General features: G+C 42.0%; 2 protein-coding genes across 3 annotated transcripts in view; one reads left to right on the forward strand and one right to left on the reverse strand.

The window, feature by feature from the left end:
* Window positions 1-447: 447 nt before the first annotated feature.
* Window positions 448-3,386, reverse strand: LOC144494120 (actin-binding Rho-activating protein). Its single transcript, XM_078213709.1, has one exon. The coding sequence runs from the start codon at window positions 3,230-3,232 to the stop codon at window positions 2,768-2,770; it is 465 nt and encodes a 154-aa protein (XP_078069835.1). The 5' UTR covers window positions 3,233-3,386; the 3' UTR covers window positions 448-2,767.
* Window positions 3,387-5,800: 2,414 nt separating this feature from the next.
* Window positions 5,801-23,265, forward strand: part of trmt11 (tRNA methyltransferase 11) — a 72,600-nt gene continuing 55,135 nt past the window's right edge. Inside the window, exons 1-7 of one of the 2 annotated variants that reach the window (XM_078213711.1) lie at window positions 5,801-6,127; window positions 9,346-9,411; window positions 10,884-10,957; window positions 15,101-15,182; window positions 15,277-15,369; window positions 18,412-18,546; window positions 23,063-23,219. In XM_078213711.1, the coding sequence (XP_078069837.1) occupies window positions 6,050-6,127; window positions 9,346-9,411; window positions 10,884-10,957; window positions 15,101-15,182; window positions 15,277-15,369; window positions 18,412-18,546; window positions 23,063-23,219 (685 nt within the window). In that variant the 5' untranslated portion in view covers window positions 5,801-6,049. Of the gene's footprint in view, window positions 6,128-6,477; window positions 6,549-9,345; window positions 9,412-10,883; window positions 10,958-15,100; window positions 15,183-15,276; window positions 15,370-18,411; window positions 18,547-23,062; window positions 23,220-23,265 lie in introns of those variants that run through there. The other variant, XM_078213712.1, reaches the window with a different exon arrangement.

Genomic DNA, 23,265 nt, shown 5'->3' on the forward strand with positions numbered 1-23,265 from the left:
GCTGGAAGTTGGGAGGCCACCCTGCACAGCATTGGAATATTCAGATAGTACAGGGAAAGTAGCACTTGAACAGTCAGCCAGCTTTAAAATAAGACACTGAGGAACCTGGAAACTGAAATACAGGAGATATGTTTTTGCAGTTTATAAGTTGCCAGTTACGGTCACAAGGGTGTTCAATGATATATAAAAATATAATTCTATATAATACCAAGTTATAATACTCATTTGGAGAGGCAGTGCAGACACAATGGGCTGAATGCCCTCCTGTATCATAACAAGACTGTGATTCTAGTCTGTTGTTACATCCTTGGTTTATGTTTCTATATATTTTTAGATATTGGATAGTACAAGCACCTTGTTGAAAGTGAGATGCTCAAACTGCTTGTGGGAATGATCCACACCACTGTACTCGAAATTATCTAAGGTAGATGAGACACTGGTAAGAATACCTTCTGCCAGTGTGAATCTTGCATAGGAGTTCAAATGTAAAATTTACCATTTTGCTGACCCACAATTGGTAGAACGAGTTTGACCTCGGGTATACAAGTGCCTGTTGGTACCAAACTTAAAAATGTTGACTTTTCTCTGCTACAGTCATCAAAGTCAAACTTGTCACTCCTCATTGGGTTATATCTGGAAAGCACTGTTAGTATGGCATCCAAAATGTGCTGTGATAATGAAGAATCAAGAACTTCACATATTTGTATTATTTTGTATTGTGCTGTTTTACTTTTCTGATTTCAGTAGAGGTTTATAGAAAATTAACTCCTTATTGACCACATTAGCGCGATCTACAATCTGTTCAAAAAAATGATCAGCTGTTAAGTTTTGTTCACCCATCATTCCTGTGAGTGCTAATTTACGTCGGTTCCTGTTTGAATACTGCCTCAATTTTTAAATTCTCAATCTTATTTTCAAAATAGGGAGCCTCCTCTCTCTCCCCCCCCCCCATCTCTATAACTCCTACAACATGCACCCCACCATCTCCACCCCTAAATCTCTGTCCCTCATATTATGGCCTCCTCTGCATCCTGGAATTTCATTGCTCTGTTACTGGCATCTCCACAGTAGTCTGGGCCCAAGGCTCCGTAATTCCCAAACTAGAGCATTTGCCAAGCTTTTGTCCTAATATCTGTGGTTCCAGTGCAGGTTCTGTTTGATAATGCTCCTATGGAGCACCTTGGGATGCCTCACCACTTTAAAGGTGTTAATCAAATGCAAATTGCTTTGGTTATTTTTAATTAGGATAAGGATGTACAATAGGACATAAACAAAGTCAGGTACAGCATGTTGTTTGTTTCCAATTGTAACTCTTCTGGCTTTTTTCTATTTCAGTTGTGTTGGCATCACTGACTAATATCGGTATTCCACCAACCACGCTAACTAAACCAGGTATGAGCTGCTGAGATGGTAGTACTGATAATGTAAACTTTAACTTTGAAATGGAAATAATCTAAAGATGGGTTTTGAAGATTTCAAGTGATGGGGCTGTGATTATTTCCTTTGGCAGCTTGTTTCATTGTGGGGTTGTCCTTTAGAAGAAATACTGTTGATACAATATCTTGGAAACAAATGGTCTTTGTTGTTTGTGTGGATGACTCCCTTGTTTTGTCATTGGGGGGGGGGGGGGGGTTGGGTTACCATATTTTATAGAGCATGATCAGTCTGTTTTTATCCATCATTTTCTGTAATGATTCCAATTCCAAATCTTCGATCAAGGATGTGACACTGGTGTGTTCCTCATACTGATTCGTACAGCCCTCTTTGTTGACGGTTTCAATGTTATTTATAACCTTTGCCATTTAAGGATCCCACACACAACTTGCATAGTACAGTACTGGATGAACAAATGTATTTTTTGATGCAATGTCAAAGGTTCCTTCTCAGAAATCCAAGAACCCTGTTTGCTTTGGATGTTATCTGCTGAATGTGTTATTCCTACTGAAGACTGTTCTTATGTTGAACCCCCAGGCAGACTGTGTATCTACTTGTTGGAGAATTTAATGACAGAACTTAAAGATATCTATTGGTGGTGGTGCACATGACATAGCATTTTTGGCTTGGAATGTCATCTAATGCCATTCTGCAATTCCAGAAGATTATCTTGTAGTGAATTGATACGATCTTGAGTTTTCTCTGATGCATAAACCACCCACTGCAAATATCGCAACTTTTTTTTAATTTGCGAAGATCATTTATATATGTCAAGAAGCATAACGGTCTCGACACATTCCCTTGGGATACCACAGTGAGGACATTTCTAGGAGAGGTTGATTCCCCACCACATCCTACTCTGTTTATCTTTCTCTGTTGATAATAAATTGTTGCATCCAATTTAATAGCTTTATATCTGTAATCAGCTTTCTAAATAGATTGTTACAGCTTTTTTACACATGGATCTCAAAAATATTTACAGTACAAGAATAACTGCTGGTAAGTTTTGTCAATTATGACAATAGATCATTGTACTGAAACGTTAGCTCTTTCTCTTTTCCAGAATTCTCTATTTACCGTTTCAACACCCGCGGTGCTTTGCTTCCATGCCAACTTTTACAGTTGGCAGCTTTGCATTTACTACAACTGCATTAGAGTACCTTGTTTTTCATACTATAAATCCCGCCCTTTGTTTTTAGGACAAATACACTCACATTTTGACCTGCTGTTGTCTTTCAGTAAAGGATTAAAATAATCGTAGCTTCGCTATACTGTGACCACAACGAACTTCACAAATTCTTCGGTCTCATTTCCTACAAACTGGCACCTATCCTCATACCAGCAGGGTGATGAGAGCGCGATCATCCCTTCCCTGCCAAAGCATTTCCCCATCAAAGTGGACCAGACCGTGTTTCCTCGCTCGCAGCAGGATCCCCACCACTTTATTGGAAATTGTCACGTAGGCATCAAACAATCTCCCAAAAGTTACGCAAATGTTTCCATCCGGTCCGGCTTCTCCGCACCTCCTAATAATAGAAAGCAACTCTTCGACTTCTTTCCCGACCAGGGCATGTGCATCTTTGCCCCGCTGCTCGGTCTTAGTTCCCTTCTGGGGATGCCCGTAATCTTCTCCCTCTCTCTGCAGCCGCAAAGTCACCGCATGGGAGCCACTGAAAGGATTGCACCTCTGGTACTCCCGGTGGTCATCAGCCCATTCCTGCCACTTGCGCCTCAGTCTGGCTGTTCCGTCCAGTCCCGGCGCCTCTGTCACTTTCTGATTGCCTCCACTTTCTGCCATTTGTTTCCCCCAACGTAATGTTAGGATCCTCTAATCCTGCAAGGTTTTCTCGGACATGTCTTTCCCCAGAATAACCCGCAGGCTGGACAGTCGGATTCGCTTTTATCTTGTGCACCCGCGCATCTTCTGACTGACATTGGAGAGTTGCAGCTTGGTGTTGCCTTTCCAAACCCCGGGCTGCAGCCTTGGACTGAGGGTCACCGAACCAGGGCGGGATCATTATGATTGACAGTTTAATCAGCCAATAGAAGAAGACACTCCATCAGGGCACCAATGGCGAAGAACAGAGGATGGGAGTGCCTCCTGTCCATTGGACAATGTTGTCTCCCAGTCATTCTGATAGTGCTCACAATCCCGAATTGTAGATGGAATATTCGCTCTTTAGTCTACCCGCTTCTTTTGAGTTAAATTCGCAGCTCTGCTATGCTCAGGAAGTTGGCAAGATTCAAATAGATTTGAAGCAGCGAGTTAAAAGGAAAGATTAGCATTTACATCGCAGGGCCTTGCATGACCTCAGGACGTCCCAAAATGGCAATGAAGTACTTTTAAAGTGTGCTCACTGCTGTGTTATGGAAATGAGGACACATGGGGAAACTATTGACCAATGTCAAGGACAAACCCCATTCTTATTTGGAGAAGAATGCCTGACTGGGAGACAAACAGCCGGATAGATTCAAGTCTGACTCTAACTTTATTGGGTTCTTTGAAGTTGGAGAGAGGGTTGACGAGGGATGTTGTCCATATGAACTTTTAAAAAGCATTTGATAACATACGATGTAACAGATACACAGTGGTTGATTTGATGATCAGCCATGATCATAATGAGTGGCAGAGCAGGCTCGAAGGGCCGAACAGCCTACTCCATTTCTAGTTTCTATATACTATGAAAGGATGAAACCTGGGCAGCATATTGAACCCTTGGCAGGGAGACATAGAAATCATAGAATCCTGCAGTGCAGAAAGAGGCCATTCGGCCCATCGAGTTTGCACCAACCACAATCCCACCCAGGCCCTATCCCCATATTTATCCGCTAATCCCTATGCATCCCGGGACACTAAGGGGCAATTTAGAATGGCCAATCAACCTAGCCCGCACATCTTTGGACTGTGGGAGGAAACCGGAGCACCCGGAGGAAACTCCACACAGACAGTGATCCGAGCCGGGAATTGAACCCAGGTCCCTGGAGCTGTGAAGCAGCAATGCTAACCACTGTGCTACCGTGCCGCCCCATATGTTTATGGCAACTGCAAGAAATTCGCAAGAATTAGTTTACTGTTGAGAAGGAGAGTTGAAAACCACTATACATACCTTTTATAGATACCTCTTTTTCAGGGCAACAATTTCTGATGGAGAGAATTGGTAGATGATCTGATTTCTACCCTTTTCTCTGCTTATTTTCAGCTGGTTAATGCCGTATGCTCCATCTGCTTCCTTGGAAACATGAAGCAATTTTAACGGAATTGTCCCCCTGAAACAGCAAGATTTTTTTCAGTTTCTGTATTTCTATACTATAGTTACTGTTCACTACACTGAATTTCATTTGTAATCGTATGTTTTGTTTTAACTTAATTTCTACTCTGTGAATGTGGAAAGATCTGTGAGTTTTTTGTATAAAAAAATCAAAAATGGTTATATTGAGATGCTGAAGCAAACAATTTTAAATACGAATATAAAAAATAAAAGCATATAAGACTATAAAAAATTGGTCGACATTCCTTACATCACTTCCTTGCCCTTTCCTCGTAACCCTTAATTCCCTCACTGATCAAAAATCAATCTATCTCAGCGTTAAATATACACAAGGACTCTGTCCCCACAGCTTTCCATTGCAAGGAGTTCCAAAGATTCTCAAACCTCTGAGAGAAGAAATTCCTCCTCATCTCAATCTTAAATTTGCACCCTTTATTCTGAGACTATGCCCTCTGGTCCTAGGCTCCCCCGTGAGGAGAAACATCCTCTCAGCATTTACCCTGTCAAGCCCTTTAAGAATCCTTTGTGTTTAAATGAGATCACCTCTCATTCTTCTAAATTTCAATGAGTCCCAACATTTCCTTATTAAACAATCCCTAAATATCGGGGATCCATACGAGTGAACCTCTTAATTGCGTCCGATGAAATAATATATTTCCTTAAATAAGGGAACCAAAACTGCTCACAATACTCCAGATGCAGTCTCACCAGAACTTTGTACAGCAACACTTTCTTATCCAGATATTCCAACCCCTTTGAAATAAAGGCCTATATTCCATTAGCCTTCCTAATGCACCTGAGTGCTAGCTTTCTGTGCACATGTACACCCAAGTCCCTTTGTGTGGCAGCTTTCTCCAGTTCTTCTCCATTTAAATCGTATTTTGTTCTCCCTTCCAAAGTGAACAGTTTCACATTTTCCCATTTGCCAACTTTTTGCACACTTACTTAAGTGATCAATATCCCTTTGTAAACTGTTTATATCCTTCTGGAAACTTGCCTTCCCACCTATTTTTGTGTTGTCTGCAAATTTGGCTACAGTACGTTCGCTTCCTTCTTCCAAGTTATTAATATACATTGTGAACAGTTGAGTTTCCAGCACAGATCCACAGGTCGCCAACTTGAGAAAGAAACCCCACTCGCTGTTTCCTGCCTGTATACACCAGTAATACTTAATGAATAGAATAACACAATTCAATTTGGAAGAATCCGAAAAAAAAGCAAGGATGCATTGATAAGAAGATAAAATCTGGGCTAGTTTGCTTTCAGAGGTGGAGAATGAGTCAGCGCCGGAACCAATATTCGGGGATGAGGAGGGGGTCGGGATTGTTTTGCTGACGGACGGGAAGATGGCGCTGTCCAGTGGGAATGTGTGTCGGAGATTTTTGTTGCTTTTGGCTCAAGAAAACCTGGAGTTCCGGCTCCCGGTGAGTCCGAGTCAGGCTGGGTTCAGCCCCGCTGATATCAGGAGTGGGATTGTGACTGGAGCTGTGACTGAGCTCCACATTAGACCAGGCCCCACATCAATAACAATAGAAACCTCCGGAGAGACGGCGGCGGAGAATTTAGGGTTTCCTGCTGAAATTTCAGATTTCCAGCACCCGCAGCGTTTTGCTGCTGTTCGCGCGACACCAGCTTGTTATCCTGGATAAAGGATCAGTCCGTTCAGAAATGTCTGAGGTTTTTTTTTGCAGATCATTTGCTGAGGACAGTCGGTGCCCTAGGTGTCCTAGTCTCGGTGTCTCTTGCAGCAATCAATGACAGGGCGGGTTGTCATGTTGTGATGGGCACCGATGATCCGCAAGATCTCTGGCATCTTTCAGTCTCTTTGTGGCTCCCTTTGAAAGGGTGAAACCTCCAGCCCCTCCCTGCAGGAGTTCTTACTTTCCTGGCTGGCAGTAATTTGGCATAATGCTGGTGGGGTGGGTAAAACTGGGGGTGGAAATGAGCCCTACTATATGACCTAGGGCAGTGAAGTGGTCTTGACCCCTTAAAAACACCGCAGCATGTTTTTAAAAAAAGTAATTAACCCCTTGCATTAGGCATCGCTCCACCCAATGACAGCCAGACTTCAAAATATCCAGCTATTTGAGTTCATGTCAGTGTGGTTGCACATCACATTTTCATCAAAAATCTAGCTGAATGCATAGGGAAAACTTTCCACTGGATGACATGAAGATATGGCAGGTTTTCAGGACCGTAGATGTAAAAGATGTACATAATACATTTGGGTTGGGGGAATCTTCAAACATTTGTGCTCCAGTCATAGTGGAACAACATTTTAGGCATACTGCTTCATGCTGCTACTGTGCAGTGGTATTTTCCAGTAACAGGATGCAGCCTTCAATCCAAAAAGCCAAGCTGCCTACCACGCAATTCCATATTACGTATTTTGAGTGATGTTTGGTGCCAGTGCAATGCCACGTAGACCATACACCCCAACAATTGGCTGAACGAAACAACCAGCAAACAAACAATGTATTACAGACTGGACTCAACCAGTTTGCACTTGCAAAACTCAAATAAAATGTCTACTGTAGATGTGACTTTGTGATTGTTCAGCAACTCCTACCTAATCTTAAATGTACTTATAGCTGCATGAAAAACCAATTTAAGATAAGTTTCTAATGTGGCTCATTTGCACTTATTAGAAGTGACATATATTCACATTCAGGGAACCATTCTCTGCAAAGAAAAGGAATATGTTCAAGCTTTGTACCATTTTTGAATTACCCAGTAGAACCTATAGTTCCCATTGCTTTCTCCTTGACAGTGCCTCGACTAGAATGGACGACCAATCAGAATTGCCTGGCCAACCAATCAGCAGTACTTTTCTCTTGTAGTGTAAATTGCTGTTTGAATTTTGGCATTCTTGCATTTATCCTTATGAGTGGAAGCCAAAAAGCATTGGCAACATATTTCTCTTTTTAGCAACATACAAGTGCTGTACCATAAAGTGACTACTTTATAGTTCTTGTAAATTTGCTCCTTGATCATCGTCCCATTATTTGGTAGCCTATAGAAGAGTGCACTGAATAGAATAACTCCTCTATTGCTCCTTAATTCTAGTCAAATTGCCCCCTCAACTATATCATTCCTTTCCAGAGCTCAAATAATTTGATCAGTACTCCATGTCACTCTCCTATTTTTCCCTATCTTTCTTGCCAGGAATATTAAGATTCTAATCCTGCCCTTTGTACTACCTTGTGAAATGTCCTGCCCCATGTGCCTGAATATCTGTGGGTTGAGAATCAACCTGTTCAGTCACATGAAGACCCACGGCAGAGACTCACAGCCTTGAGGACATGTCATCCTCGAATCAAAGGACAGTCTACAATGGCAAATTGTGCCTGCAGCTCACTGACCTTATTTAATACACTCCATGTGTTTACACACATGCACATCAAACCCTTTCCCCCAGTCTGATCCTTTCTTCCTATTTCTAGATTATCACTTTACTCTGTGCTACTTGCCTCTCCAAACCTTCTCCAAGGTTTTCATCTTAAGCTCATCACCTTGCCAAATTAATTTAAATCCTCCCTTCCCTCGCCCAATATTAATTAATTCATACGAGTGATGATTTGTCAGATTCTCTAGCATTTTGATAACATTTTAAAAAATTTTCCTCACTAGCCCATAAATAATGAGTTATTTTTGTAACGCTGTAAACTTTGCTGATGGTGCCATCCTATGCAGGAATAAATGTTTTGATAGTTTAGAGCACTGTTGTTTCTCCTTTTTATATCTACAGCCCCAGAAAATGGGTTGCTCGTTTCACAATGTAACTCACAAACTCAGGATCACTACTAGAAGGATAAAGACAACAGGCTTGTGGAAACATCATCAGAAGGTTCTCCTCCAAGTTACTCTGACTTGGAATGATATCGCCATTCCCTCATTGCTGGGTCAAAATCCTGGAACAATTGCCCTAATAATATCTTCACCACTCAGACTGCAGCAGTTCAAGAAGGCAGCTCACCACCACCTACTTGAAGGCCGTTAAGATGGGCAAAACTCTGGCTGTGCCAGCAATACCCACATCCTGTGAATTAATTCACAAAAAAACTCTTGAGTGTGTGTGCACGTTACCTAGCACAAGATCTGCTCTGGTAGTGCAAAATGAATAGCATTTTTCTGGTGATACGTTCTAGTCCAATGAAAGGAAAGCTGTTAGTTTTCAAGTTGAAGGTCAACACTGGTGAATTAGCCAGTATTCAACCTGTATACCACTGAGTGATCCTTCTAAACACGAGACAACATCACTGTCTCATTCGTAGTTCAAAGTTATTGATGTAAAAATATGAAGTAAGTGTCATCATTTTAATGCCTCTTGACTGCTGGTTGCTAATTCATTAGACTATCCTTCCTTGCCCAGAGTAATTCTCAAGACTATCATCACAGGTATGAAGAATTTTAGAAATCTTATTTAATATATTTTTATTCCTTAATATTTTTATGTCGCTATTATTAAGCAAATCTAAAGTGTTCCAAACAAAAGATAAAAGATTGCAGCCCAGATTGGAATGTTCTATGGTGTGATCAAGGAAGTGCGCAATGCGCCATGTTTCAAAAGGGTTTTTAATTCAGCTGCTTTTCAGAATTTATATATCTGCTGTGCCAACCAATTTTTTTATTGTTGTTGCAGGAGCTTAAATCCCTGTTTTCCCTTTGCGGTGGACAATTAAGATATGAAGAAAACTTTGATGAAAAGGTAGGGTACAGTTTCTACCATGAAATAATAATATAGTCACACTACGCTACATCTGCAGAATTATGGATTTGTTTATAATTTGAAGTAATGTTACATTGTTTATAATTTGAAGTAATGTTACATTCTGATTCTGTGCTTTGCACATTGTTGTTTTCAATATTATGTAGACTGATTTGTTTGTGGGATTTTCAGTTTATGAGCTACGTATGCTCGTGACGATTGGCTGTGCAAGTATCTGTTTCTACATCAATAGTCAGAAAAGCCTTTTGAAGAAGCATTTCAAAGTACATTAATGAATGTGAATCAAAATTTTAAGTAATTTTTAATGGCTGTTAATGACCACCATTTTCCACAATTGGCCCATATTATTCTATACTCTGCATTCCAGGCTAAATTGCCAGCCTAATTCTTCTATCCTTGTGGCTTCACTCGTGTTCTCCCAGGTACATTTTCACCCCCTCTGCCATCATACAAAATCATTGATTCCGCCCATCTGTGAAATGAGAAACTGAATTTAAGCCAGCAGGCAAACTACTGCAGACGTTCAAAACTTGAAATAAAAGGCGAAGCAACATCAATTGAGGGTTTTAAAATCTTATGACCTTTGGTGTCTATTTTTTCCACATTCCTCTGTGAGACTCCTTGTGACATTATTCTATGTTAAAGTTGCTATATGAATAATGTTGTTCTTACAGACGCTGAAATGTCCGGTATCAAATTTTATGCCACAACAGGACAAATAATGGAAAAAATATAGAGATCACAAACCTTCGCCTGCTTAGTCTTAGTGCATTTAGAAATGAATAGTGCTGGGTGTCCCAAGTGTCCCCAGGGATCTGCAATTCCTAGGTTTGAGTGTTGGCTCTCGGATATCCAGGGACTGCAAGGTCTGTTAAAGGGAAAGTGTTACAAAAAGGGATGGGCTGTATCTGTCTGTGTAGCAATTGCCATAAATTCTTTGGACTTATTTCATGAACCATGAGCAGTTTGTGATGATATTTGATTTTAGAGGTGTCACAAATCATCTCTCTGTTGCATAGGATTTGTGTGTTTAATGAGACTTTTCCACCTGTTTGTCTGAGTTGGAATTTTATTGTAAGAAGTCTCACAACACCAGGCTAAAGTGTAGAAACTTGATGCCTGTGTCTGTGGAATTGTGAATGTGTCTGTGGAATTTTATTGCCAGCTCTAATTCTTGATGCAGTTTTCACTCACTTTTTCCAGTAGATGTGTAAAGCTGTTATGAAATGTTTGAAACTTCAAAGCGCATGTTTATTGGAGACAGATGAACATAAAGGTTCAGATTATCATAATGTTAAATAAATTCTGAAAATTTTCTCGATATTAAGTTCCACTTAAGCCAGTATTAAAATTTTGATTCACATTCATTTACATATTTTGAAAAACTTCTTCAACACAACGTTGCTGATGTTCCAAGGTGATTTATTGTACAAGTATATTTTTCTTTTCAGTCCCCGTTCTGGATTCTACACATTCCCTCTGAGCAGATGGCAAAAGGAATCATGAAGCGGACAGTGTGTGCAAAGTAGGTGCTTCACATAATTGTAATTGATACACACGAGTTGGATAATAATATTCGCCTCTCTAATTATTTATATATTGCACTGTCTCCTGTGCTAATGGTGCCAGCCCCTGACATGTAGGAAATTCAAGAAGGAACTGGGACAGCAATTAATTTGGGGGTGCCCCTTGAAGATGTGGTTACTCCTGATCATCCTGTACCATATTTTATTGAAAAATGTGGAGAGTACATTGAATCTACACATTTGGATGTTATGCAGATTTTCATAGAATATAATCATAGAATCCTTGCAGTGCAGAAAGAGGCCATTCGGTCCATCGAGTCTGCACCGACAACAATCTCATCCTGGCCCTATCCCCGTAACCCCACATATTTACCCTATTATTCCCTCTAACCTACGCATCCCAGGACACTAAGGGACAATTTAGCATAGCCAATGCACCTAACCCACACATCTTTGGACTGTGTTCGTCTTCATCAATGACATGTTGAAGGCTCCGGAGGAGATGCCGTAGCTTCTCCGCTCCGGGGAAGTACTGGACGACGAAGGGTACTCTGTCCACCGTGTCCCGTGTTTGTCTTCTGAGGAGGTCGGTGCGGTTTTTCGCTGTGGCGTGTCGGAACTGTCGATCGATGAGTCAAGCACCATATACTGTTCTTATGAGGGCATCTTTCAGCGTCCGGAGGTGTCTGTTGCGATCCTCGTCATCCGAGCAGATCCGGTGTATACGGAGGGCTTGTCCGTAGGGGATGGCTTCTTTAACGTGTTTAGAGTGGAAACCTGAGAAGTGGAGCATCGTGAGGTTATCCGTGGGCTTGCGGTATAGTGAGGTGCTGAGGTGACCGTCCTTAATGGAGATGTGTGTGTCCAAGAATGCAACCGATTCCGGAGAGTAGTCCATGGTGAGTCTGTTGGTGGGATGGAACTTGTTGATGTCATCATATGGTTGTTTCAGTGATTGTTCGCCATAAGTCCAAAGGAAGAAAATGTCATCGATGTATCTAGTGTATAGCCTCGGTTGAAGGTCCTGTGCGGTGAAGAAGTCTTGTTCGAACCTGTGCACGAAGAGGTTGGCATATTGAGGTGCGAATTTGGTCCCCATGGCTGTTCCGTGTGTCTGGATGAAGAAATGGTTGTTGAAGGTGAAGACATTGTGGTCCAGGATGAAGCGGATGAGTTGTAAAATTGCATCTGGAAACTGGCAGTTGTCGGCGTTGAGTACTGAGGCAGTTGCAGAAATGCCATCATCGTGGGGGATGCTGGTGTAGAGTGCCGAGACATCCATTGTGACGAGGAGTGCTCCTGATTCAACTGCTCCGGAGAAGCTACGGCATCTCCTCCGGAGCCTTCAACATGTCATTGATGAAGACGAATATCTCGCCAAGGCCATCCCCACACCCCCACTTCTTGCCTTCAAACAACCGCACAACCTCAAACAGACCATTGTCCGCAGCAAACTCCCCAGCCTTCAGGAGAACAGTGACCACGACACCACACAACCCTGCCACAGCAACCTCTGCAAGACGTGCCGGATCATCGACACGGATGCCATCATCTCACGTGAGAATATCAAGTACCAGGTACACGGTACCAACTCTTGCAACTCGGCCAACGTTGTCTACCTGATACGCTGCAGGAAAGGATGTCCCGAGGCATGGTACATTGGGGAGACCATGCAGACGCTACGACAACGGATGAATGAACACCACTCGACAATCACCAGACTGTTCTCTTCCTGTGGGGGAGCACTTCAGCGGTCACGGGCATTCAGCCTCTGATCTTCTGGTAAGCGTTCTCCAAGGTGGCCTTCACGACACACGACAGCGCAGAGTTGCTGAGCAGAAACTGATAGCCAAGTTCCGCACACATGAGGACGGCCTAAACCGGGATGTTGGGTTTATGTCACACTATCAGTAACCCCCACAGCTTGCCTGCTGGACTTTCAGAATCTCACTGGCTGTCCTGTCTGGAGACAATACACATCTCTTTAACTTGTGCTTAATGCTCCCTCCACTCACATTGTCTGTATCTTTAAGACCTGGTTGGCTGTCGAGATTCGCATTCTAATCAGTATTCTGTAACTTGATTTTGTGTCTCTGTGCCCTGTTTGAGAGCAGATTTCCACTCCATCTGACGAAGGAGCAGCGCTCCGAAAGCTAGTGGTGTTTGCTACCAAATAAACCTGTTGGACTTTAACCTGGTGTTCTTAGACTCCTTACTGTGTTTTCCCCAGTCTAACGCTGGCATTTCCACATCATGACTACTGTGGGAGGAAACCAGAGCACCCGGAGGAAACCCACGTTTTGTTGAAAATGGGTTGTGTAGTACTCTGCATGATACTCCTGTCTGTGTAAGGTGCAAGGTTCAAACGTGGTCTTAGTGGAATATCAAAGTGGCCGCTATTATCAAAAATATGGCACCAGCATTCAGAAAAACATGTACTTGCAGAAACTCTTTGTTTATCGCAATGTCTAAGCCTAAATGACAATTTCAGTTACTTTGTTTTACTGAAATAAACAGTGAAAAATAGTTTTGCTTGTCTCCATTCCCCCTTACATTCTTTTAACTTTTCCAAAAATCCATTAACTGCCTTCTATTCATCTGTTCATTCAGTCAGTTCATTAAAATCTCCATTAGATTCATTGAAACATGTATTAAATTATAAATTCATATTGTTTCCCACAACTGACATTAGAGTAACTGGTCTATAATTACCAGATTTTCTCACTTCTGAACAAAGGTGTGACATCTGCTTCTCTACTGCGCTGTGTAGAGATATATTTATTTTGTATTCTGTCCATCTCGCATTGGAAGGCTTCCCACTAATCTGTTAACTTGTTTTCTAAATTTTCTTCCCATTTGATTTAGGTCAGATCGTTTTATATCTCACTGAACTCTGCTCTTTATCAGCCCAGCACCTTATCTTAAACTCATTGGCCTGCATTTTCACAAATGGAAAATGGTGGACGAACCCTGGATCCAGAAGCCTGTTTCCGTAGCCAGCAGAAACCATTTTTGCCCGGGAGGGGGAGTGATGTTGGGACATGACTCCCACATGTGGAAAACCCAAACTTAGCAGGGCTATTTGAACTCAATGCTGAGTTCCAACAGACCCCATTTCTGCTGGAGCAAAGGCCTTAATCCGCATTGAGTGTGTTATGAATTTTTAGAGTCGACAGATAATGTCTAGAACTGTCAAGTTATTGAATTCCATCGCTGCTTAAAAATTGAAAATAAAACTGCCTGCCTATATCTGGGAATTGAAGAAAATCTGTTCTAGCAGTTTCAAAAGCTGTTTATTATCATAATCTAAAAGGCAATCATGGTAGAATTATTACTGCTTGACTTTTCTACAATCTATTGACAGCACAAATAGATCATTAAAGGATTAGCTGTTTTGATGTAGGGTTATAAATACATATGTTTGTTTTTATAAGGGATTAATTATTTGAAGATGTTTGGATATATTGAATGGGCTTTCATGAATGTGAATTCTATTCATACAGTGAAATCTGTAAAATATAGTTAGAACTTTATTTTCTTTCATGTCAGCATGGCTTCTGAGGTCTGCCCAAGGTAGATATGGGCAAATTGTATGAAGCATGTAAGGGCAAAGGGTGCTGGATGGGCTATTCTTGAATTAGCACTGAGTTGGAATAGGGGCTATGAGGGGTCATGGGATGGGCAAAGGCTAAAAACACTGTCAATAACTTTGTTAAAGAATCCTCCATCACTGCCACTATAATGTTCATGCCTCCTATTTCCCTCGGTATCATTTATTCACATAAGTATCCATTGGCCCTATGTTCTCTGCAAAGGCAGATTTGAGTTATTTCCCCTCCCTGCAGAAGCCCTGGAATTTTCAGGGTATTATAAAGGGGCATTGATCCAGGTAAGTTGATTGTTACACTCTTTGAGTGATCTTTATACCTGGAACATGAGTGTTTCCTGGGTGGGATTGTCAGGAAAATTGGCCCATTTATCTTTAAAGGAAAACGGGTTTAAGCATCGTGGCTTACAACAGACAAATGGAAGAATTGCAGTACAAGTATTTCTCCTGGTATTGCACCTTGGCCACCACATGGCAACAGCATCCATGTTTGAAGTAGTTGTTTTCGACACAACAACCCTGCTTTACTTTGCAGATCAATATTTGAATTGTGGGGTCAAGGAAGAACACATGAAGAGCTTTATAACTCACTGAAAAATTACCCTGCAGACAGAATGGTGTGTATGCACAGGAACCATCTATATTGTCTTGTACATGTAGCTAAAACTGTTGGTTTGAGTTAAATTAACCATATTTATTTCCCTACTTTAGATCCCATTTCTTCAGAATGGTTCAACATATCAGATAAATGTTTATACATTCAATAAAACATTGACACATAAAGAGAGGATTCAAAAGATTGATGTATGTATGATATTCTTTTATTATACCGTCTTTGGTTTATCTTATGTTTGCTTTATACTATCATTGATTAGTCTCGAGTTCTGACATTATGATTGGAATTTTGATTGGACAAAGAGCTTCCTCGATACCTCAGTTGGTGACTAATGCTAAGTGTGCCACTAAACTACAAACAACAGGAAGGTGCTGGGTTTTCTTTCCTGTTTTCAATGATTTAAGTGGTCACAAAGGGAGCACCAAAATTGGTCTCATCACATCTAGGCTAGGGCGCGAAAAGTAAGCCAAGGTGATTCCTGTGGAAAATTTGGACTGGGATCAGGATGCGTTCTGATATTCTTCACAGTAGCTGAGCTGTTGAGAGGCCTTGTGGTGCAGTGGTAGCGTTTCTACTGCTGGACCAGAAGCTCTAGGTTCGAGTCCAGCGTCAGGACTTGTTGGCCATGGAAGGAGGGTTCATAATGCATTTCAACTACCTGATAATCAGCTCAGGAATCCTTCCACCACTTGCCCCCATTATTTCCCGAAGGAAAAAAAAGTGTGGATGTGAAGATACGCTAAACAAAGCTGAGCTGTTGACACTCCCAAACAGTTGGAATGATGAGAACCAGAGAGAGGTATCAGATGAGAGCTGCATTGCTAGAGCAGGGATCCTTATCTTCAAGAGAGACAGGGAGACATTTATGAAATAGTAAAAATAATTTGCCTAAGACTTGCTTCATTTAAAGCAGACACTTATGTTCAAGCTTGATATTTGTGTCAAAATATTTAAGACTCTTTTAGAATCCTCTTTTGCCAGAATTTGTTTTTGTTGTTCATGTTTTCATTGTTATTCTAACTAAAAAGGTCAGTCAATAATTTCTTAAAGCAGAATTTACACTTTTACTTCAGTCAATACTTTGCCCTATGTTACTAATTTTACAGTCTGCTTTCTTTTCACTAAAGCTGAAAGCGAGAAAGCATTTTAACAAACTGCTAAACTTTTTCCATCAAACTATTTATGCCTAGATTTCCCTCATGTATTAATACTTTCATGTGCAATCATACCAGTGCAGGGTGCCACTTGCAAAGATCGATGGCAAATATGAAATTACATAGCTCATGCTTATGTATCTCCTTGTTGCTATCATCATCAGAGGCCTGAGACTGGGCCATCTTCCTAACTGGCCTATCACACAGAAAAAAATGAGAAGAAAAATATAAATATTCACCGATATGTTTATAGTTTTATAATCAAACAAGTTCATGGCTGTTGCATGAGTGGACTCAATATTTTGGCCCTCCATCACCAGTGAGTGCACTGTGGCTGCTATATGTACAATCTAAGGAAATGCTGCAGAAACTCACCATGGTCATTTCGATACCGGCTTCCTTCCCAGTCATCTATTCCATCAAAAATGCAGGGGAATGGGACTACGTGAGTTGCTTTTTCAAAGAGCTATCGTGGTCACAATGAGCCGAATGGTCTCCCCCATCCCTGCTAAAACCATCGTACAATTCTAATGACACAAGCAGCGTTGGTGGTAGCACCATCACTTCAAAGTTGCACATCATTCTGACTTGGACATACAGTGGAGCCCCGTTATAACACGATGGTTGGGGTCCATAAAAGCGGGGGTCGCACTAAATCGGGGTTGCGCTAAATTTGCCAATTATTAGCAGGAAAAAAGGGTCCAATGACACCATCGCGTTTTATGCGAATTCGTGCTAAGTCGGGGCGCGTTAAATCGGGGCTCCACGGTATATTGCTTTTCCTTCATTTGTTGGATCAATATCCTGATGTCACCTTCTATACCATTGTGGAAACACCAACACCACAAAGGATTGCAGTGGTTCAGAGAGAAGACCACAATTACCTTCTCAGGGAGGGATGGGTATTATTAGAGTCTTTTCAAATCAGGGAAAGTAAAATCAAAACATCCAGCAGTCAGAGTAGGAATGTGTAAGATGCAGTCTGCTGGGAAACATGTGAGTGGAAACTTCCCTGTGGGTCAGGGAGAATGATGGGGACTGGTTAGGATGCCAGCTGGATGGAAAAGCTACATTGGCTGAGGAAAAAGTGGTAAAAGATCCTTTGACACACAAGTAAGGTTAGGATAATCTGCTGGTTATTTTACTGGACTAGTATTCCTGAGGTTGTGAGTTCAAATGCTACCATGGCAGCTTGTGATATATGTGACAATTCTTCATCAGAAAAATAATTATACAAACTTCTAGTTTGTTGGAGAAACCCAGCTGAATCATCACCAATTGATGCAAAGGACTAGCAACATCTACCTGGCCTAGCCTACACATGTCTCCAGTCACCTGCCATGTGGTTGACTCTTGAGGCACTTGGGACAACTAGGGATGTGCAATGTCAATTTCTCCCACACCCCAAGAACAAACTAAAAGTGTTTTCAGAGGAGACAGAGAGATTCTGACGTGTTAGAACATAGAACATTACAGCGCAGTACAGGCCCTTCGGCCCTCGATGTTGCGCCGACCAGTGGATCTAAAGCCCCTCTAATCTACACTATTCCAACATCATCCATATGTTTATCCAATAACCATTTGAATGCTTTTAATGTTGACGAGTCCACTGCTACTGCAGTCAGGGCATTCCACGCCCTTACCACTCTCTGAGTAAAGGACCTACCTCTATTGCTGCAGAGACAATATCTAGTCTAGAATAAGCTTCCCCAAACTTAGTACAGGGATAGGCACCTTTCATCCCTGAATTTCACTGCAGAAATACTGGTTATAATGGTTAGAATTTATTTGTTTCTTATAATCATAAAAATGGACTTTCAATGTTTTTGTCAATCTAAATAATGCTTACAGGTATTAGAAAGTTTGAATGAAGCCTGGAGCATTCCTGCAAAAGACAATGCATCAGATCCTCAATGATAAAATGCTCTAGAGAGTAAAATGATTCTCACATTACTAATGTAACTAATAGCGCATTCACCTCATTATTGAAGTTATCAAAAAGTTAACAAAATATTAATTTTAGCTAGTGAATTGTACTGGGTGTTAATGTGGTTTTATCTTTCATCTGTTACACAGAATTTAGAGTTTCTTCCCTTTCAAGGGACAGTGAACCTAAAGAATCCAGAGCATGTGTTCTGGTTGCTTGAAGACTATGGCACAGACCCGAATAATGCCCCAGAGAAGCCCTTTTCTGTTTACTTTGGAAGATGGGTAAGATTTATAGAACACGCATCTTAAGGGAAATTGACTATTAGTTTATAATTCACCTTTTTTATACTCCTCCCTCGCTGGGTAAATGTGCTTGTCTGAACTACAGGGTGAGTTAAACCAGAAAATGTCAAACACTTAACCCATGCCTGTATTGAGTTAGTTGACCTCAACCAAATTGATAGTAGGATTCTTCATATGATCTTAGTTCCTGGCCTGCATGGAATCTTGCTAGGACTCCTACTGTGTGAACTATGGTTAAAAATGCAAATAGATTGAGTCTTTTCTGTGGTCACTTCCATGATTAAGTAGCCTATGGACACTTGGGCACCAAAAAACCTACAGTGCAGTTGGGGCACTTATGCTGTTCATAATTGGAGTGGATAGAGGATAGGACAGGATCCAGTTATGTTGGTCTCGATCCTGAGTTGGGTACTATGTCCATCTGTGCTTGATGGGACTCCTGATGTGGAGATGCCAGCGTTTGACTGGGGTAAACACAGTAAGAAGTCTCACAACACCAGGTTAAAGTCCAACAGGTTTATTTGGTAGCAAAAGCCACTTAGCTTTTGCTACCAAATAAACCTGTTGGACTTTAACCTGGTGTTGTGAGACTTCTTGTTGGGACTGCCAGGATGATATTGCCACTGGGGAAAAAAAATCCTTCCCATCCTCAGTGGTTCCCTAACACAATGTACACTTGAATAAAGCACGGTGGCACAGTGGCTAGCACTGCTGCCTTACAGTGCCAGGGAGCTGGGTTCGATTCCCGGCTTGGGTCACTGTCTGTGAGGAGTTTGCATGTTCTCCCCGTGTCTGCCTGGGTTTCCTCCGGGTGCTCCGGTTTCCTCCCACAATCTGAAAGACGTGCTGGTTAGGTGCATTGACCCGAACTGGCGCCAGAATGTGGCGACGAGGGGAGTTCCGCAGTAACTTCATTGCAGTGTTAATGTAAGAACATTAGAACATAAGAAATAGGAGCAGGAGTAGGCCATCTAGCCCCTCGAGCCTGCCCCGCCATTCAATAAGATCATGGCTGATCTGAAGTGAATCAGTTCCACTTACCTGCCTGCTCCCCATAACCCTTAATTCCCTTACCGATCAGAAATCCATCTATCCGTGACTTAAACATATTCAACGAGGTAGCCTCCACCACTTCAGTGGGCAGAGAATTCCAGAGATTCACCACCCTCTGAGAGAAGAAGTTCCTCCTCAACTCTGTCCTAAACTGACCCCCCTTTATTTTGAGGCTGTGCCCTCTAGTTCTGGTTTCCTTTCTAAGTGGAAAGAATCTCTCCACTTCTACCCTATCCAGCCCCTTCATTATCTTATATGCCTTTATAAGATCACCCCTCAGCCTTCTAAACTCCAACGAGTACAAACCTAATCTGCTCAATCTCTCCTCATAATCTACACCCCTCATCTCTGGTATCAACCTGGTGAACCTTCTCTGCACTCCCTCCAAGGCCAATATATCCTTTCGCAAGTAAGGGGACCAAAACTGCACACAGTATTCCAGCTGCGGCCTCACCAATGCCTTGTACAGATGCAGCAAGACTTCTCTGCTTTTATATTCTATCCCCCTCGCGATAAATGCCAACATCCTATTTGCCTTCTTGATCACCTGTTGTACTTGCAGACTGAGTTTTTGCGACTCATGCACAAGGACCCCCAGGTCCCTTTGCACTTTTAAATCATTTAAATAATAATCCAATTTGCTATTATTTCTTCCAAAGTGAATAACCTCGCATTTGCCAACGTTATACTCCATCTGCCAGATCCTCGCCCACTCACTCAGCCTATTCAAATCTCTCTGCAGACCTTCCGCTGCCTCCACGCAATTCACTTTCCCACTTATCTTCGTGTCATCAGCAAACTTTGTTACCCTACACTCAGTCCCCTCCTCTATGTAAATAGTAAACAGTTGAGGCCCCAGTACCGATCCCTGTGGCACGCCACTAGTCACCATCTGCCAACCAGAAAAGCACCCATTTATTCCAACTCTCTACTTCCTGTTGGATAGCCAATCCCCAATCCACGCTAACACCCTACCCCCAACTCCGTGTGCCCCATTCTGCTGCAGCAACCTTTTGTGAGGCACCTTATCGAATGCCTTTTGGAAATCCAAAACCACCACATCTACCGGTTCCCCTCCGTCAACCGCACTAGTCACATTTTCATAAAAATCCAGTAAGTTCATCAAACGCAACTTTCCTCTCATGAATCCATGCTGCGTCTGCTTGATCGAACCATTCTTATCCAGATGGCCTGCTATTTCTTCTTTTAATGATGGATTCCAGCATTTTCTCAACTACAGACGTTAAGCTAACCGGCCTGTAGTTACCGGCCTGTAGTTACCCACCTTTTGTCTACTTTCTTTTTTAAACAGTGGCGTAACAGTAGCCGTTTTCCAATCAGCTGGCACTACCCCAGAGTCCAGTGAATTTTGATAAATAACCACTAACGCATCTGCTATTACCTCTGATATTTCTTTCAGTACCCTGGGATGCATTCCATCCGGGCCCAGGGACTTGTCCACCTTCAATCCCATTAGGCTACCAAGCACTGCCTCTCTAGTAACAATAATTGTATTGAGTACCTCTCCTCCTACCAACATTCAATCGTTAACATTCGGTAAACTATTTGTGTCTTCCACCGTGAAGACCGACACAAAAAACCTATTTAAAGTCTCAGCCATTTCCTCATTTTCCACAATTAAATCCCCCCTCTCGTCCTCCAAGGGTCCAACATTCACTCTAGCCACTCTATTCCAAGTAAGCCTTACTTGTGACTAATAAATAAACTTAAAAACTTTTTTTAAAGCAGGCGTGCAGTACTCTTAAGCCAGGCAAGAGACCTTGGTTTCCTTGCGTCAGTCGAGGGCGGCACAGTGGTTCGCACTGCATGTTCTCCCCGTGTCTGCGTGAGTTGCCTCCGGGTGGTTCGGTTTCCTCCCTCAGTCCAAAAATGTGTAGGTCAGGTGGATTAACCATGATGAATGTGTGGGATTATAGGGATTGGACGGAGGTGAGGGCCTGGGTGGGATGCTATTTTGGAGAGTCGGTGCAGACCTAATGGGCCAGATGGCCTCTTGCTCTATTGTAGGGAATCTATGATGAATTTCAAAGCTGACGTTCACCAGAAGAGGCCTGTAATGCTCTGATCTTTCATTTGCTTTGGTAGCTGTCTAACACCAACAGTTTCACTCTTCCCACCCATCCCCTCATCCAGCTCCATCTCTACCATTGGGTGCTCACCTGCTTATATAAATAACCTGATCCTGGGAATTGCAGTGGGCCAGGCTCAAAATTATGTGGTGCACCTATGATCCTGCTCCATCCCCATTATGGAGAACAGGAGCATGAGCTTTTAGAGTCTTATTGTCAAGGCAGACACTTGAAGTGTGGACACTTGACCAAGAGGGAGTAGGGAGTATTTAGCTATTGCACTGTACCCTCCAAGCGCCAGTATGTTCAAGGAAAGTGAAGGGGAATTAGGGGATCTAAAATAAAAATGTTCCCGCATTGAGGAAAAGCACTTTCTTTAAGTGACTAGCATCCTTCCGTCTTCAAGACTTTTATAAGATCATCTGCTGTGCTTCTTTTAAAGGCTGATCAAGCCGATTCTGGAAATGCAAAGTCTGCTACATGTGAAGGCTGCCTCCCTGCATTCTTAGGGATGCAGCCATCTTCCATCCTGTGAACATGCCCAAGCTGTCAAAGCCTTCTTGATTATTGCTAGCATCATTAAAATGTTTGCCCAGAAAGGATTGCTTTAACGGTGACTTTGTGATGCTATGTGCTGTGGACACCAGTGATGCATGTTATTAAACCTTTTTTGTTGCTCGGTGAAAGTTGTCCAGGCTTTGCTGCCATGCAGCAATATGTGGGGCAACAGGCCTCGTAGACAAACATCATTGTTTTATGGGTCTGTTTGTTGTTCCATGCCCATTTTGTTAGTTGGCCAAAGTTGGTGGCTGCATTTCCAGTGTACGTGCTGAGTTTTTCACCATGAGACCGGTCCTCTGACACCGGCGATCCAAGGTAGCAGTATTTGCTGAGGACTTTCGATGGTATGTTGCTGAGTCTGATCACAGACAGACACAACGCGCCATCCCATAACCATAGTTTATTGACACTGATGGTAAGGGAAAACGTGACACGAGCATGGGACAGAAGATTCATGAACCTTTAGAGCTGGTCTGTCTGTACAACATCTTCAGTATACAGAAGTTCTCTGATCAGGACATGCTTCACTTTTGTCTTTGTTTTCAATCCTGTTAAGTTGAAATTAAGCAATAAACAATGAAGGATTAATATAATTTTGAACTGGCAAATTCATCAATTTTGTTGAAGTTAGAAATCTTGATTAAAAGTTTTTATATATCTCTTTTAATATTCTAATTTTTTTGTTTTAATTAGTATTGATCAGAAAAAATAGAAATAGTATACCTTAAAATGATTTGGAGAATTAAAGAAATAAATCCTTAACTTGCTATCATGATTGGTTTCTGTTTTAGCTTGCTGATGGTCGAAGAGGGCTAATCAATGTGTACAGTGTGAAGAAGCGTCACTTCATTGGTAACACCAGCATGGATGCGGGTCTCTCCTTTCTAATGGCAAATCACGCTAAAGCAGGAGCTAATGATTTGGTATTTGATCCATTTGTGGGAACAGGTAAATACAAGACTCATGAAGCAGATACCAAGTTCACACTTTATTC

This window comes from Mustelus asterias, chromosome 5 (genome assembly GCF_964213995.1).
Source record: "Mustelus asterias chromosome 5, sMusAst1.hap1.1, whole genome shotgun sequence".
Taxonomy (NCBI): Eukaryota; Metazoa; Chordata; class Chondrichthyes; order Carcharhiniformes; family Triakidae; genus Mustelus; species Mustelus asterias.